This window comes from Taudactylus pleione, unplaced genomic scaffold (assembly GCF_031769625.1).
Source record: "Taudactylus pleione unplaced genomic scaffold, aTauple2 ptg000129l, whole genome shotgun sequence".
NCBI lineage: Eukaryota > Metazoa > Chordata > Amphibia > Anura > Myobatrachidae > Taudactylus > Taudactylus pleione.
Genome location: NW_028284531.1, coordinates 16076302 through 16095148, shown reverse-complemented (window position 1 = coordinate 16095148; position 18847 = coordinate 16076302). Strand labels below are relative to the sequence as shown.

The following is an 18847-nucleotide window of genomic DNA, read 5'->3' as shown; positions in this document are numbered from 1 at the left end:
CACAGTAACTACAAGAGGACACACTTAATGCACATATCTGTGTATATGATATAGGGCCCTATTTATTACTGGGAGTACACCCTGCCAACAAATTACTCTCCAGTGAAAACCTGCTATATTTAAGAAGGATCACGTTGGTACTGAAAGACATCGATAGCAGGGGCAGACAGCCTTATTTAAATCAAGCATTCTATCTACAAAAAAAAAAAAAATTTGATTATTATTATTGTATTCCTATTTTTAATTTTATTTAATGAAATTGGAACTGGAAGTCCAAGTCCAGACTTCCAGTCCGCCATGCATGTGCACAAGCTCCCTAAACTTGCTGGCAAAAAGGTAAGAGGACGCTTACCACTGTCAGCCAGTATCGTCGGGGAGTATTACCTGGCTACCCCAGTTATATTTTCTTAGTAAATTGCGGCTATAACTGTTTTTTTCCTTTCACTGTAATAATAGGGCAATAGAAAATCTTTGATGTTGCTACATATTAGTAAATAGACCTGTTAATCATGGAGCTGCATCAGTTATTCACTTTTTCGTCTCTCATTTTCTGAATAAAAGAAACATCAAATTCAGATACTGTATTTTCTTGTTAACATTATTATTATTCTTTCTAGATCACAAGCTATGTTACATAGCATCTAGTTATGTTTTAGATACTTTTATATACATAAAATCTGACTTACTGTGGGTAGAGGTGTAGTACTGAGCACTACAGTCATTTAAGGTTTGAGAAGAAGGTAAATATCAAATATAGGTATATGATGTTGGATTCTGTCAGCTTGCATCAAGTATGATGACCAGTGATGCATTTGTAAATTTATCTTCCGTTGTGTTCACTTAACACACAACTTCCTCTATTTGCCATCATGCAATAAACTGCAAAATAAATGTGCTTGCATTTTTTTTATGAGCGCACTTTCAGCTGTACAAACATATTGTGTACAATTTATCAGTCTAATTATGGAGCTTGAAATATTAAATTGCATGTTACTATTGATCCACATTACATGGCTCCTACATAGTCACACAATGTAGTAGATAGGAGCAGTACATAATAAAAAATAAGAAAGTGTATTAGTTAATATAATTATTAAGAAAGTTTCTTGGAAGAATCTAGCTTATCAAGCAAACAGATGGTGCGTGACAGATAGCACTGTGATAAGGGAGGAGGGGATGACTGGGTGATCAAAACATTTAATATCAGGTCTTGATATTACAGAACAGAAACAATTTTGTTGAATGCCTGTTTTGTAACATTAGTGTGTCATATATTAGTGTGCCATATAATATATATATATATATATATATATATATATATATACTGCACAGAAAATCACAGGCTGTACTCGGAGACTGGTGACGAAAATGTAATACCCTCAACAGAGGGACTTTTAATCGGTCAACGTTTTGGGATATTGTACCCCTTCCTCAGGACAATTATGTTGTCCTGAGGAAGGGGTACAATACCCCGAAACGTTGACCGATTAAAAGTCCATCTGTTGAGGGTATTACGTTTTTGTCACCAGTCTCCGAGTGCCGCCTGTGATATTCTGTGCAGTATTAAGTGGGGGTGCTGTCCTCCTGGAGGGCACTGGAGCAAGGTTTGGGCATCTGACACTGTGTGAAGGAGTGCCATGTATCTGTGTGTATGTAATATATATATATATATGTATATTTATTAGTGTCAGAGCCGGCCCTAGGCATAGACAAACTAGGGGCATGCATTCCAAGCCTAGGGCCAGCTCAGCTTGACAACGGGCAATGGTGGGAACCGGGACAGGCGGACTGCACCTCTGCTCTTGTTGTCCTACTGCGATCTGAGCTCTCAGCTCAGCTCTGATTGGGCGGCAGCTCATACAGCCGGCAGCAGCAGGACCGGGGAGCAGATACAGTGGGAGCAGCGGCAGGAACTAAAATCGCCGCTGGAGCCACTGCAGCTCTGCCTCCCATGGACCTTTGTGGAGTCCAGCAGGCTGGGGGTGGGGGCGCCAATGCTCTTGCTGGCACAGGGTACCAAAATGTTTAGTTACAGCTCTGTGGATGAGTATTGCAATGGGTGAGGGGTGATGGATGTTGCTGGCTGTTGCTGTGATCTGACCTGCTAGTTGATTGGTGCTGTGCTGGGAGAGGAGAGGTCACAGGCAGAATTAGCGATGGCGCTAGGGGGCCAAAATCTTGCCTAGGGCATCAAACTGGTTAGGGCTGACTCTGATTAGTGTGTCATATATTAGTGTGCCAGTTGTTAATGGCTGTCAATACATTGAAACGGAATGGATGGAATTTGATGCAACAGACTATGACAAGATTATGAAAAGATCTGAATTTGCAACCTATGATTTTCTCATCCGTGTGATCTCCTCCCAAGACTCTCACCATTCTAATTGTGATCTCCCTAGGGCCCATCTGTTTACAGATTGAGGGCCCCAGTGGTTTTGTTGCCTAATTGTTGGTTATCCAGGGCAGCATCTGGATAAGCCCCTTAAGGAGATTCATAGACTTTTCAACAGTCGCACAGCAGGTTCATTTTATCAAAGAATCCGATCCACTCGGTAGCCACCAAACCTTAGAGCCTGATTTATATTATACAGTACTGCTCCATCCAAAATCAATCAGACTTTGTAAAGGTTGAATTCTATGCTAATAATGAAATCATACATTATTTGCTATTTTGAAAAATTGCCTCTTTTTTTTTACTACCTCTTTTCTCAGTCACATTTTGAGCATGACTATGTTATATCAATCAGGCTCTGGTGTTTAATATGTCTTATTGATATCATCATAAGACATATTTTTCTATATTTTTTTTGCTTATCAAATAAGTCTTTAGTCATCTGTTTGGGTGACAAACTATCCTGGTTTGCCTGAGACTGTCCCAGTTTTGACAACATCCCGCGTCCCAGGCATACCCTCCCCGCTATGCCTAAATTCTTGGTTGTTTTCAAAGTGTGAAAGGAAATGTAACATCCATATGGTGGCTTAATACCACCCATTAATGCCTAATGCAGCATGGCCCCAGTCGTCGCTCCATCACTGCCGGCATCGGCAAGTGTGTATGCACTTGCCGATGCCGGGTCCCGCCGCTCGCGATATCGCACTGGGTACACATCTTTACGCTGTATCCTGCTTAAGGAGCTGATTCTTTTGTTAGGACAGATCTTTTGTGAAAGTCAGGCAAGGTGCTACTAGCATATGGGACTTATCCACTCTGTTAATATGGCATTCTTTTTACTTTTATCTTATACAAGACTTGTCCTTCTACCAAAATACCAGGGCCGGTGCAAGGTTTCTCTGCACCCTAGGCATAAATTCAGCCTACTGAACTGCCCCCCCCCCCACACTTTCTCCCAACACCACCAAGACCCACTTTCCAGACCCTCAGGTGAGGAGGCGGCGTCCTAGAAGTTCCACAGCCGCCATCTGCATTTATTACAACAAGATTGTTTCAGAGACATCCTTAATATTGTGATAGGCCACCTCTGTGGTGCCCCCCAGATCCCAGCGCCCTAGGCAGATGCCTAAAGCTGCCTAATGGTAGAGCTGGCCATGCATAATACCATACACTGTAATATTATACTTACATAAATTACTACCTATATATCACATTAACAATCTCTAATAGACACTTTTTTCAGTTGTTTTCCCATTTTATACATCTGCTGTCTCTTTTCCTTATAGCCGCTCCCTCATGCCAGCAGCTGTCAGGCATTTCATCATTTTGAAAATAATGGCATCTGCCACTGCAGGGTTAGAAAAGTAAAAAGTAACTACATACAACACTTTTCTGTTTAATGCTTATTTTCTGTGCGTTTTAAACAGATGGCAGCAAGATATAAATAGACAGTCTGGCTGCAGATGTCTTGTGTTTCTCTAATTTTGCTCAATGGTTAAACTCCCTAACGGCTGCTGACAGTGTGTGACCCCAGTGCAGTTCAAATAGTGAAAAACTTTAACTTCACTTTATTAATGAAAACACAAGACCCATTAATTGGCATAAAGAATATAATCTTTATACAGATGTGTCCTCATACACTGTGGGTTAAGTCGCGCCAAACAACCCATCTCAGAGAGCCAGTCCCCGGCGACTCGGACGCTCTGGGCGTCTATCTCGCCCTAATTGTGCATCTTATTCACATGAATAGAAGAACTGAAAGCGACAAAACTAGATTATTGCACTGATCAATTTGATGTGTAACACTTGTATATCTGTGTGAATGAGTATGTGAATACTGTGTATACGTAGTGCTACGATGTAGGGACTGCAGCTTTTTCTCACGCCAAGCTCCATTGTGACTTTGTAAGGGCTCTATTTATTAACATTATTTTTACTAAAATAGAGTGAAAAAGGGTGTTTTCACACCCTTTTCACATTATTTTAGTTTCACCTACAGTTACTATAGGGCAATTGGAGGAGAATTCTTAAAATTCTACTCCAACCCCTAAGTATCACTTATTTTAAGTAAGCAGATTGCATTTCCCATAATTGTAATGGGAAATGTGATCCGACCAGAGTTACTAAAAATAAAATGTGAAAAAATACCGGGGAAAGCCCTGTGATAATAACGCCACCTGGAGGTGGCGTTATCCAGGGTCTCCCCCGGTTACTGGGCTCCTACTTTGCTCTAAAAGGCAGAGCAGAGCCCGGAACCGGCCCCAGTGATCAGCTGTGTGGTCTAAACAGACCACACGCTGATAACGGTAAAAAAAAAAAAAATCACTTACCTGACTCCAGGGACCGGTGGTCGGGGCTCCTGTGATGACTCCCCTCCGGTCGGCTGGTCTCCCATGCTGCACTGCGGCCCGGTCACCAGGTGATCGGGTCCCAGTGCAGTATGGGATATCAGCTGACCGAAGGCATGGAAGACATCACCGGAGCACCGATGATTGCAGGTAAATGCTATTAAGGGAGGGGGGGGTTGCGGGGGGTCCGCGATCGTGGGGGGCGGGGCTTAGTGCCAGGGGGGGTAGCAGTGGCAGTCGGTTGGCGCATGCGTGAGGCACTAGTCAAGGTATTTTTTTGCGAAAATTTTGTGACTCCAGTGCCGAGGGGATTCGCAGGGACAGAGCTTTCTCGCAAGCTCTGTCCCTGCAAGGGACTTGTAGTAAATCCCTGCAATGCGAATTCAGTCGGTAATATCACACTACAATCTGCATTACAAATGCGGATTGTAGTAAATAGAGCCCTAAGTGTTTAAAAGCCCTGTGCAGTTAAAGGTGCAGCTCAGCATCTCTTGTACACTTTGGGCCTGATTCAGATCCGCACGCAGTGGTGATATTTAAGCAGTTTGAGCGATTGTTAGCCATTGCACGTGAAAGCTGCACTGCGCACGTGCAGTGATTTTTTTTTTTTTTTATCATACACATACAGAGTATTCAGCAGGAGAGCCCTCTGCATGTCTGGAGACCCGCTGTGTCTGTGGCAGCTTAGTCTTACTCAGAAGGCTGATGGCATTCGATGTTCCAATGTTTCTGGTCTTGAATGTGATCGGTGGATGTGAGATGCCTTCAGTGGGCATCTATCCACTTTAAACATGATTTATTTTAGTAACTAATTCCTGCACCCACCACTCACATACTACTCTTTATATTTCACTTTTGTAGCTGTGCTCATACATTAGCAGCACTGTTCTTTACCTGTATTTGTGAACATTTAACTACATTTATCTACACTGGGCCTGATTCAGCAGTGCACTGTTGATTGCAGTTTCCCGATTATCAGGAATCTGTGCGCGTGTAAGACCCATTCTGTGAGTGTGCAGAATGGGTCCTGCGTAGTCGCACACAAACCCTTGAATGCCTCTGTCTAATTGACAGGCAGAGGCATTTAAGGGGCGGTGCGGGGTCGGCTGCCATTTCTGGAAACGGGGGAGTGTATGCCTCCTTTTCCGGGAGTGGTTAGCCCAGGATCTGCCTAGATCAAAGCGATGTCCTGGGCTCTCAAGCCGGCCAGCCTGAGTAAGCTGAGGCCCTGCGCCAACCACCATCACGACCATCAATGGTGATCCCAGCCTGCGACCTCCGTCGCAGTGCTGGGATCGCAAATGCAGCATGGGGTGTCACTCACCTCCTGCTGCATTTGCATTATTGCAAGGTTCGCAATTGCAGAGCTACCTCAGGGCCGGCAACAGGAATCTTGGGGCCCGGTACACTTTTATCTCGGGGGCCCCCAACCCCCCCCCTACCCCTCCTTGACCCCTCCTCCAAACACACATGCCAGGTCCACACACACAATTAATACAGATAGAGAAATGTATGCATACACATATACAGTATATATATGTATATATATATATAGAGAGAGAGAGAGAGACACATATATACATATACAGTATATATACACACACACATATTATATACAGTGTGTGTATATATATATATATATATATATACACAGTGTATGTATGTATGTATATATATATATATATATATACATACATACATACACACATGTTAAAAATTACAATAACAGTCACTTACCTTCATGCTGGGTCTTGGCTTTGGGCCTGATTCAGAGCCGTTCGCTATTTGTGGTCGTTCGTTCAAAAACAAGGGGTGGCTATTCAAATGATCCGTTCGCAAATTGCAGTCTGTTCCCACCTCTAAGTCTGAACGAGCGAGCAAAACATACGCTCGTTTATTTGATAAAAACGCCCCCTGGCCGCACGCACCATACGTCATGTCCGCTATTTATTAGATTAATCGAGTACATCGTACAGCGTATGAACTGCTCGCTATTCTTGTGGTTGGTGTTTTCAACCGCTATTTTGCGAGCAGTTCTGAGTTAAAAAAAACCAAGTGACGTGGTCAATGACGCTGCTGTATTAATTATGCACTCCCTTAAAACGCCCGTTTTGACCTTTAAGCACGCCTGCGTTCGGATCTCCACTCCCCGTTTTCAAGCACCTTCCCCTGTTACCACCCACATACGCCTCATTCTGTCACTCAAAATAGCAGGCCCTCGCTATATTGCGTACCAACGATTTTCGGCCACACTGACTGGTTCGCGCATGCGTACTAAAAACCGTACGCATGCGCAGATGTGCGAACATCGCTCGGAACGAGCGTACTGCCGCTAGCGAGTGGCTCTGAATGAGGGCCCTTGTCGCTTAATCTTCTACTGGACCACTGAGGAGGCGGAAAAGGAGTGTGGGGCTGGGGGGGGGGTCAAGGGTGCCGCGAGGGGGGAGTCAGGAATGCCACGAGTGGGGGGTGGAGGTGTCGCGAGTGGGGGTCCGGAGGTGCCGCGAGTGGGGGGGGGGGTCGGGAGTGTCTTTAGTGCGTAGGAACAGGAAGGAAGCAGGAGGGACCCAGGAAAAGAAGAGTAGGGGGGGAAGGTTGTCAGTGGGCGGGGCTTCGGCAGGACTACTGTAACAGCGTAGCAGCTCTCCTCAGCGGAGGGTCCTCTTTGGATTCTCCTGCTGCGGGGCTTCCCACAAGCTCAGGGTCCTCCGTGCCAGGAGTCTTTTGAGTGGGTTCATCCTCATGATGAGCACATCTGTCAGCGGGGGTTCCCTCTAGGGTACAGGGTTCACCCTTCTTCATCTGTAGGCAGCATGGCTCTTCCCTCTCTGTCCCGGCAACCGCAGTGACAGCTAATCACAGCACTGCTCACGGGGTCTCCTCCTGTCATCAGCACCAGCAACCAGCTGTGGGAATCCCAGCAACAGCAGGGGGCAGCAGCTCATCAACAAGACTGGGGTAGCAGCAGGGTTGATGCTAGATCCTATGTGGCTAAAGGACCTCTGTGACGTATCAACCACGTGACCGCTGCAGGAGGCTGGACCGCTCCTGCGTTACCATCCATGAGGGCATAGAGGGGGAATAAATCTTTGTGGCTAGCGTAGCGAGCCCGCGAGGGGACACTTTTGGCTCCCCATTAGCATCCCCGCCCCTCCCCCTTTCATGCTGGGTCATGTGGGTGTGAGGTCACAGGTCCCCTGCAGCCCTCTATTCTAGTCATAACCGTAGCAGCAGGGCCTGACGTTTATTCTGTTCCTAATCGCCGGGGCCCCTCTAATCCATGGGGCCCGGTATGGGTGTCCCCTTAGTCCCCCCCTGTCGCCAGGCCTGAGCTACCTACATGCAGCTTTGCAATTGCGATCCTTGCTGAATCAGGCCCACTGTCTCTATATCACACTGCCTACACTCCAGTTTTCATCTAACTTTTTACCTCGTCAACAGCATGCAGACCTGTACTTCAACCACCCCCAGGGACGTTTTAAGAGAGGAGGGGACCTGTGTGCAGACTCGCTGTGGTGGGTGGTGCTTCAGTAGATTCTGGCAAAAATGGTTTTCCTGGAGACAACAGTATTACGCTTGTGCGAGTCACTGGGAAAATAATGTCCGCCGCCGGTCCGACGCTGCAGAGTAGCACTACTGAAGACAACGGACAGGTAAGTATAAAGAGTTTATGGATGCATGGTGTGCGGTGTGGGCCCCCCTGGACCCAGGGGGCCATGTGCACCACACACCCTGCACCAATTATAGATACGCCCTTGACCACCCCCCTTATTCAGTGCCCACATAATCCTCTACTTTACCTACTTTTTCCAACGCTATCTTTCCACTCTAGTCTCCTCCACTTGCTGTCCCCCCCTTTCTTCTCTCCTCAGTCTGCTTTCCAACCCTCTACGTCTTTCTCCTACCTTTCCTGTTCCTCCACTCTCAACCACCTCCCTCCCTCCATGGCCTTGCTACCCCACCACTAAACCCATTCCCTCCTATCTCTGCCTGTTACCTCCAGGGCTGGAAAGAGAATCCTGGGCCCGGGTACAGCAACATATTGGGCCCCCCCGGATGGTTTTGGCCACAGCACCTCTTTGTGGAGGGGGGGAGGGTCTAGCATGTGAGAAGCACCCACTCATAGGAGCATGGTATAGCACCCAGCAGCTGGGACAAAGTATTCACTATTAGGATGGTGGAACAGTCCCATAATATCTGCATTTTTAGCTTGGATGTATTTAGATGTTATAATATAACAGACTAAAATTAAAGTGCAGCAACTTTATTTTGTACATTTCTTATGTAAATGACACATAAATAAATTATATATATATTTTTTTAGAGATAGATGAACTAAGAACTGAATTTTGCCATAACATATGGTCATCTTAAAACACACACATTCCGCAGCATCTATCCTAACCCACTGCTCCATGCTCCTTCCTCACTATCTACCCCATCTGTATCACCCGTCTGTCTGCCCCTCCCCTTTAGAATGTAAGTTCTCGTGAACAGGGCCCTCGTCCTTCACATGCTTCTCCTTCCCCTACTTAAGCCGCATACACACTAGACGATTTTTGGGGACGATAACGATATCGTTCAACGATATATATCGCTCATATTGTTCAGTGTGTATGCAGTGAACAACCTACGATATGCGCTCCCACGGGTCGTTAACAATGTCTTTGTCATCCGTACATGCAGTCCAATTTGACGATATCATCAAGAATTGCTTGTTCAGAGATGTGACAGGATGACTTCACTGAAAGATATCTTTAAAGATATATAAAGATATCTTTCAGTGTGTACACCCAATATCGTTTGTCCTGCGCTGCGGAAAGTTCAAGGGAATTCTTTCACTAATATCGTTCATACAGCACATTGGCCCTCATTCAGAGCCACTCGCTAGCGGCAGTACGCTCGTTCCGAGCGATGTTCGCACATCTGCGCATGCGTACGGATCGTTATACGCATGCGCGAACCAGTCAGTGCGGCCGAAATTCATGTGCTCGCAAAATAGCGAATGCCTGATAATTTGAGTGACAGGATGAGGCGTATGTGGGTGGTAACAGGGGAAGGTGCTTGAAAACGGGGAGTGGAAATCAGAACGCAGGCGTGCTTAAAGGTCAAAACGGGCGTTTTATGGGTGTGCATATTTAAAACAGCAGCGTCATTGACCACGTCACTGGGTTTTTTTTAAGCCAGAACTGTTCGCAAAATTGTGGTAGCAAAAACCAACCACAAGAATAGCGAGCAGTTCATACGCTGGTCGATGTACTCGATTAATCTAATAAATAGCGGACATGACGTATGGTGCGAGCGGCCAGGGGGCGTTTTTAACAAATAAACGAGCGTATGTTTTGCTCGCTCGTTCAGACTTAGAGGTGTGAACAGACTGCAATTTGCGAACGGATCATTTGAATAGCCACCCCTTGTTTTTGAACGAACGACCGCAAATAGCGAACGGCTCTGAATCAGGCCCATTGTCCCGTGTGTATGAGCCTTTATACTATCATGTACTTCTAACTCCCCAGTTGGCACCTAACACCTGGCTGCTGACTCCCTGCTGCTTGTGTTATGCAGCTATGTTTATAAACCATGTCCTTGTCCTGCATTGTTTTTTTACTGCTAATAACTGTTTTTCTTGTGTGCTCATTTATGTACTGTGTAAGGCGCTGAGAACCCTTTGTGGCGCCATAGCAATAAAGGATGATATAATAATCTCTAAGTACTGGACGGTGGTCATTAGCATATTTTCGAAATTACGATCCATGAAAAATCGCAGCTGCGATGGCATTTGCGTGCGGATCTGAATCAGGCCCTTTGAATGGTGTTTTGCTGCTCCTGTGAAGCGAATAAGACACAAAATTGAAAGAAAAGTTACACCTACCAGTCGAGCCAAGCATCTCACGCCATGTGGTGTATGGACGCTAGGTGTATGAGAACATATATGTATAAACCTGTATGGAGGCAAAGAAAGAACGGACAGCTAACAATAAAGCCACTTGCTGAAACCAACTTTCAATATTCCTATGATGGCGGCCAACTGCCAGCCCAGCGACCCAATAATGGGTGCAAACTTGGTATCCAACTGCACCTTCCAATTACACAGTAAAGGCCTACCCAGAGTTGTGGTGCTGTTGAACCCAGTAAGGTAGAATCAGCCTAACACGTATATTGGAGGGGAGAGCACCTTAAGAAATACTGTGACAAAATGACCACTGACTGCTGTCCTTTTGTGCCAAAACCTAAAAGTCAACAACACACACAAGGGAGGGAGGGAATTTTTTGATGGAAGAGGCCTCAGACTTGGCAACCTAACCGACCTATAACTACCAAACAACCCTTCTACCCTAAGATTCACTGCACTGGTAACAGGCTGACCCACATCAGGCATAGTTTAGCTACTGTTGTTGACAAAACTCCCAGTTATACTCTTTCATGTGGTTCAATAGCAACTCCTGGAGCACCCATGTTTCATATCTTTGAGATATGTACTATAAGATTAACGTTCTCATTAGCTTTGCAAGCTTTGTGACCCTAATTGCTTTCCTGGCTGTTCTGAAAGAGGTGCAAATTTGTATTATGCCTGGCGGATATGCCCAATCACTCGGTTTATATTAATTATAATCCAGGACGTGATTTCAGACAAACTTTCACTTTGGTAAGAAACTTCCCAATTTACTGCACTGTTCCTAATACAGTTAGTACAAATAATACTGTTTAATAGAATTATATTATATTAATGCAACTAAGACTGATGACCTAATGGATATATAGCACTAGTTCAAAATCCTACATAGTAGAACAATTGAATATATTAGATTATATTAACAGATGTTTATGAGCATAGGTTACATACATGTTACCATTATTTACCAATATGTTATGTATGGGAAAGATACTAGTCTCCACTAACTCCTTCCCTTCTTGAATAAGGAACGCACGCTACATCTTGTTTCAAACTCTACCGTTTGAATATCAGTGCTTGTTTTATGAATTGTAGAGTATTTCTTTATTTTATCTTATTTTTGTTCTGTTCATCACTGATTTATGCTGATGCCTAAAGTATTTACTTAATATACTAATGTGATGTATACAGTATGTTAACAATAAAGCTATTTGAAAATGTCAAATTTAAAAAAATCCTGAATATTATATAGTCCACAAGGTAGTCATGCAAACCTCTAAAGCACGCTGACGGCTATACTTTGAAATATCTGGTGCTCTTTAATCTTCAGCGGTATTAACAAACTAATTTCTTGTAACCAACAGAACATCAAGATTCCCTGTCCCATATCTGGTTCAGATGACAGAGTCCGTGTCTTTGCCTTCTACCTCTCCAGAGAGATTAAAGATAAACCTCAGTCAAGTTTTGAGTGCATTAGACAGAGTACTTCGTGGTGAGAATAATTCACTTTCACCCCATTTTACAGTAAGGGTTTGCTGTGTCCTCTGGAGGAATATAACAGTGATGATTGTGACAGATTTGCCAATTATACACATAATAATGAACTGCTTATGTGGAGTAACTAGTACTGTGGCTACTGCTTACTTTATTAGGACCTAATGAGCTTTTTAGAGTTGAACATGCAACAAATAAAAATACTGGTTTTGTGTCTGTGCTACATGGGTCTATGTTGGAAACTAACCAAATTCTCTGCTATGGCTTTTAGCTGCAGACAGCAATATTTTAGTTTCTCAGTATACTGCAGTGATTTTCAACCTATTTCAAATCAAGGCACACTGCACAAGATTTTAAAATTGCCAAGGCACACCATTCGGCGAGGCGGCATGTGCGACCCATGAAAAAACACTACATTGGCCCCCGCAGGAATAAAACAATCAAATTTGCTGGCCCCCACAGAAAAAAAAAACCACATTGCTCCCCACAAAGGAAATCACATTGGCCCTCACAGAGAAAAAACCCACATTGCTCCCCACAAAGAAAAATCACATTGGCCCCCACAGAGAAAAAAACCCACATTGCTCCCCACAAAGAAAATCACATTGGCCCTCACAGAGAAAAAAACCCACATTGCTCCCCACAAAGAAAATCACATTGGCCCCCACAGAGTAAAAAACCCACATTGCTCCCCACAAAGAAAATCACATTGGCCCCCACAGAGAAAAAAACCCACATTGCTCCCCACAAAGAAAATCACATTGGCCCCCACAGAGTAAAAAACCCACATTGCTCCCCACAAAGAAAATCACATTGGCCCCCACAGAGAAAAAACCCACATTGCTCCCCACAAAGAAAATCACATTGGCCCCCACAGAGAAAAAACCCACATTGCTCCCCACAAAGAAAATCACATTGGCCCCCACAGAGAAAAAACCCACATTGCTCCCCACAAAGAAAATCACATTGGCCCCCACAGAGAAAAAACCCACATTGCTCTCCACAAAGAAAATCACATTGGCCCCCACAGAGAAAAAAAAACACATTGCTCCCCAACTGAAAAAAAAAAAAAGTAGATTGGCTCACCCCACAGGGCGGGCTGGCTGGCTGGCCGCGGGCGGGAAGGGCTGGCTAGGCTACTGGCGCAGGGCGGGTAGGAAGGGCTGGCTCGGTCACTGGTGCAAGGCAGGCGGGAAGGGCTGGCGCAGAGCGGGCTGGCAAGTAACGCGGCGTGCGTGACCTGTAATGTCGTGCCGTCGCGTCTAGGCAAGTGACGGCCCGGGCCTCAGGAACTCAGCGGCAGCCCGGGCTTCAGTACTGTATAATGTGCCCGGCGGCTATGACCACCGCGGCACACTTCACCATCGCCCGCAGCATACTATTGTGCTACGGCACAACCGTTGAAAACCGCTGGTATACTGTATGACAGAAGAAAAATAGTATAATTGTTGTATTATAGGTCAGCCCCTATAGCCATCATTGGGACTGACCAAATCTACAATTTATAAAGATGAGAAAAGTTTCAAGATGATGTTATGTTTACATGGAGTCCATGCAAAGGGGGTAGATGAACTAAGCCTTGGAGAGAGATAAAGTACTGAACCAATGAGCTCCTGTCATTTTACAGGCTGTGGGGTCTATTTACTGAGCCTTGAATGAAGATAAAGTACCAACCAACCAGCTCCTAACTGTCATTTTTCAAACAGCCTGTGACATGGCAGTTAGGAGCTGATTGGCTGATACTTTATCTCCATACACTTTATCCCCATTCAAAGCTTAGTAAATAGACCCCTCTTTGAAAAATGTCAGTTAGGAGCTCTCTCCAAGGCTTAGTATGTCTGACCTGATCTTCACAGTCTGTCTGCACATGCCTGCAGACAGAAAATGCACAAATTGTTTACTTTGCCTGTACAGCTTTACTGGCTCGCGCATGTACAGACACAATGGGTGAGATGCAGCAATGTCAGAAATGCTGTCAAACCCCTGAAAATGCTGTTTTTGGGGGTTTGACCACATTTCTCATATGCACCAAGCTTGGATGCGATGGGCAACGCCATCTTCAGATGATGTTGCCCAATAGAAGCCTATAGGCTTCACAAAGCCTATAGGCTTCTATTTGTGACGGCCCCTGGGAGGGATCCAAAATTTTTGGGCATCCTTCTGCGCATGTGCAAAAGGACGCCAGAGGGGCTTCTGGGTCACAGACACTTTTCACCGTCTCCAGACAACTAACCAGCAGGAGATGGGTAGCAGCGGAGGGTGAGTAAGGCTGGTGCTACCCCAAGGGCATCCCTCCCTGTGCACTGGCCCTGAATGTGTATATTTGTTGCAGCACATGCTCAGTCTGCCATAAAATTGCTATATGCTACCATGTTCGTTTATACGTGAACCTCAAAATCAGGTGCGATGTGTGGATAATAAGAGGTAAGCAGAAACCCACAGATGATGATACCCACTGACATTGAAATGGAGTTTTTTTTCAAGAGATGAAAATCATTTTGCCAAAGAAGGCCAAACATATTTATGTTTTTATGTGCTATACCAGGATGAATCTCTGGCAATTCACATGTGCAGACCAGTGGTAAGTGCCTCGAAATAGGTCCTATGCCGCACCAGAGCAACGCAAACATAGCATTATTCCCTTGTTGCTGGCACAGTGTTGCCTCTAAGATCCTTACATCTAGGAACTTAAATGGATTATACATGAATATATATAGTTAACAATAACAACCTGACAATCATACTTTAAAAAAGGTTACCCCACTATGAGACATAAGCCAGCAATGCAGATCTTGGATCATTAATTGCTCATTACCTGATCTGAATCCTTGTTAGCCTTACCACCAGGTAAGCAACGGTCCATATCAGGTGTCACATCATGTTAGTCCTCAGGCTCTCCTTTAGATTGACAAAAGAAATCACTACAGAGTTTACATTTCTTTAATACAGTGACAGTCCAGCGGCGACCATAATGGCCTGCTAATACCATTTAAAAGTCTCTTGTTGTCCTCTGTATAATACTTCTCATACCTCACTATGGGCCTGATTCTAAGTCAGATGCTGCAGTGTTTGTGTGTGCATCTAATGCCGGCCTCGCTTTTTGCAGCTTTATGCAAATGCCGCTATAAGCCCTTCTCTGGTTAGCTCTCACCCATTCCTCTCCAATTAACATCTCTGACCTCATCTCCCTTCACTCTCCTGTCCGTCCTCTTCGTTCAACTAATGCACGCCGCCTCTCATGCCAACTGATTACTTTCTCCCACTCCCGCCTCCAAGATTTTGTCCGCACTGCTCCCCACCGTTGGAACTCTCTCCCTCTTCCCATCAGACTCTCCACCTCTCTACAATCCTTCAAACGGACACTCAAGGCCCACTACTTCATCAAAGACTTCCAGCTGTCCTCCTAACTTGCTGCTGCTTCTTCCTCCCTCCCTGTCTACCCCATCTGTCACACCTGTTTGTCTGCCCCTCCCCTTTAGAATGTAAGCTCTTACTAGCAGGGCCCTCTACCCTCTTGTGCTTCCCCTTACTTTACTTTCATCTACTTCTTACTCTCCAATAGGGCACCTAACACTTGTCTGATTATGCTCTGATGCTTATCTGGGCGTTACGGTAGCTAATGTATCAATGTATATTATCCTTGTCCTCATCCTGTATTGTATTGTACTGTAAGTCACTGGTCTACCGAATTGTTTATGTACTTTGTAAGGCACTGCGGAACACTTGTGGCGCCATATAAATAAATTATGATAATAATAATAATACATCCGTGTGTCTGAATGTGCAAGGACTGAAACACCCACTGTAAATGCATTTAGACGCTCAGATTCCATTGTTTGCACCATCGAAATTTACACTAGCCCCATACTAGGTACAGATTATACGTCAGAGTATGGCCTGTAATGTGAGAGATTATTCATCTGTGTATGAAACCACACAAGATGTCCACGCAGAGTTTTTATACTTCCAGCTTCTGCTCAGCTAACAGTCCAGCTGAAATTGTAATCACCAGGCACTGCCATCATGAAGTCTTCATTGTCCTCTGGGCAATGGTTCTTATACCTCACCTGGTTCCCAAGCTGGAATCTTTTGGGTACAGAAGAGCTAGGTAGATGGTGGCCAGTGCATACTGGTAGACTAGATCACTGGTTTCACAAACTCTTCAGTCAATCATGATGTGGGAACCCTGGTCCTATGTTAATATCATAGTGTGGATCAGGCTGGGCGGCACAGCTAACTTGCTGGTGGCTTCTGCTTAGGGGAATACTGCTAAGGTGTATGGTCGTCTCTGTTGCAAGTCCTGAGTATCCCAAGGGAACAGAGGGCACATGGTCGATCTAGTTCCACTTCCAGGGTGGATATGCAGTATCTCTTTCATAAATGAGAAGCCTGACAAGATGGGGTCCCAGACGTTACTAAACTTAACTGATGTGTGATGATGCCCCTCTCTTGTCGTCCATGCGTTGCACTGCAGGGCATTATTTTGAATGCTTGTTCCATTTTGGTGCATCTGACAAGCTTCCATCCACACAGTATAAAGGTTATATTACTCTCAATGGGAGTACATTGTAAACTCACTAGGATGCAGCTAAGAATCATGTACACATGCGTTTGGCATAAACTAGTAAACAACTTTCATCAAATGCATATTTAAAAGAAAACAGGATAAACACAGCTGTTAATGCATATCAAACTGGATGGGTACGGGATGCCGGTGCTCGGGATCCCATTGCTGGCATCCCAACCAGGTTACAATCCCAATGCCTAGAGGTAAGTAAGCCTAACCCTAACCCTACCTCCCCACAGCCTAACCCTAACCTCCCCCCTTAGTGTCTAAACCTAACCCTCCCTCCCCGCAGCCTAAACCTAACCTCCCCCCCCTAGTGCCTAAACCCTAACCCTACCTCCTCGCAGCCTAAACCTAACCTTCCCCCTAGTGCCTAAACCTAACCCTCCCTCCCCGCAGCCTAAACCTAACCTCCCCCCATAGTGCTTAAATCTAACCCTCCCTCCCTGCAACCTAAACCTAACTTCCACCCCTAGTGCTTAAACCTAACCCTCCCTCCCCGCAGCCTAAACCTAACCTCCCCCCCCCCCCCAAGTGCCTAAACGTAACCGTACCTTCCCGCATCCTAAACCTAACTTCACCTCTAGGGCCAAAACCTAACCCCCCCTCCCCGCAGCCTGAACCTAACCTCCCCCTATGGCCTAAACCTTCCTTCCCTGCAACCTAAACCTCACCTCCCCCCCGCAGCCTAAACCTCACCTCCCCCCCGCAGCCTAAACCTAACCCCTAACCCTTCCACTAACCCCACTACTTACCTTCTGGATCCCGGCGCCAGTATTCTGCTAAGCGTCAGGATCCCGGCGTCTGTATTCTGAACGCCAGATTCCCAGTCGTCGGGATTCTGACTGCATCCCTATCAAAAAGATATCAAATGTTTATATACCTACCATACTATCCCCTTTAAACTGGGGCATTCATGAATTACACAGGTTCTGTGGCTGGTTAACAGCAGGTGAAATGCAGGGATGAAGTCAGCCAGCCACAGAACTTGTGTAATCCATGATTGTCCCATTTTAAAGAGATAGTATGGTAAGCATATATATAAACTTAGTGAAGCTTAAATGTGTTTTTACTTGCATTTTAACAATCATTAATAACACATTTCACAAATCAATGTTTACATTCTCTAAAGCACATACGGACTTTGCAGGGGAAATTATATAGAGTACCAGGGGCTGGCTGGCAACTTTTAGCCTGGGGGGCAAATGCATGCAGGTGGCCCTGGCAGAGGAGTAGCGTGTTGCTAGGGTGCCCGAAGAACGTGCGTGCTATGGCGCCCCCCTCACCCCCTCTCAAGTGTTCCAGGGAGGAGGCGTGTCCATATGGGATTAATGTAAAGTAAAAATAAAGATTAGGGGCAGACCCGTCGTGGTGCCCATATGCAGTGCCCCCCTGTGTCCCAGGACAGGACCCCCTTATGCAGGCCTCCAGTAGTGCCCCAGTAGTGATCCCCACTATGCAGTGCCCCTTATACAGTGCCTCCAGTAGTGGTTCCCCCTGTGCAGTGCCCCCAGTAGTAAGCCCCTTATATAGTGCCCCTTATATAGTACCCCCATGCAGTGCCCCCAATAGTGGTAACCCTTATGCAGTGCCCCTAAAATAGTGGTCCCAGTTGTAGTCTCCCCCCTATGCAGTACCCCCAGTATTGCCCTTTTTATAGAGCCCCCAGCAGTGGTCCCTCGATGCAGTGCCCCCAGTGGTAGTTCCCTCCCCACTATGTAGTGCCCCTAGTAGTAGTCCCCTCCCCCCTATGCATTGCCCTTAGTTGTCCCCTCCCCTTGTAGTGCCCCTAGTAGTAGTAGTAGTCCCCCCTTGTAGTGCCCCCAGTAGTAGTAGTCCACCCCTTGTAGTGCCCCCAGTAGTAGTAGTCCCCCCCTTGCAGTGTCTCCAGTAGTGGTTCCCCCCTTGTAGTGCCCCCAGTAGTAGTAGCCCCCCCTTGTATTGCCCCCAGTAGTAGTAGTCCCCCCCTTGTAGTGCCCCCAGTAGTAGTAGCCCCCACCTTGTATTGCCCCCAGTAGTAGGAGTCCCCCCATTGTAGTGCCTCCAGTAGTGGTTCCCCCCTTGTAGTGCCCCTAGTAGTAGTAGTCCCCCCTTGCAGTGCCTCCAGTAGTGGTCCCCCCCTTGTAGTGCCCCCAGTAGTAGTAGTCCCCCCT

General features: G+C 45.8%; 1 protein-coding gene across 1 annotated transcript in view; it reads left to right on the top strand.

Annotated features, from left to right (window-relative positions):
• The window catches only part of ELL3 (elongation factor for RNA polymerase II 3), a 140596-nt gene that overhangs the window by 62160 nt on the left and 59589 nt on the right, over positions 1 to 18847 (top strand). The window contains exon 3 of the mRNA XM_088472892.1: positions 11998 to 12125. Within this exon, the coding sequence (XP_088329018.1) occupies positions 11998 to 12125 (128 nt within the window). The remainder of the gene's footprint in view (positions 1 to 11997; positions 12126 to 18847) is intronic.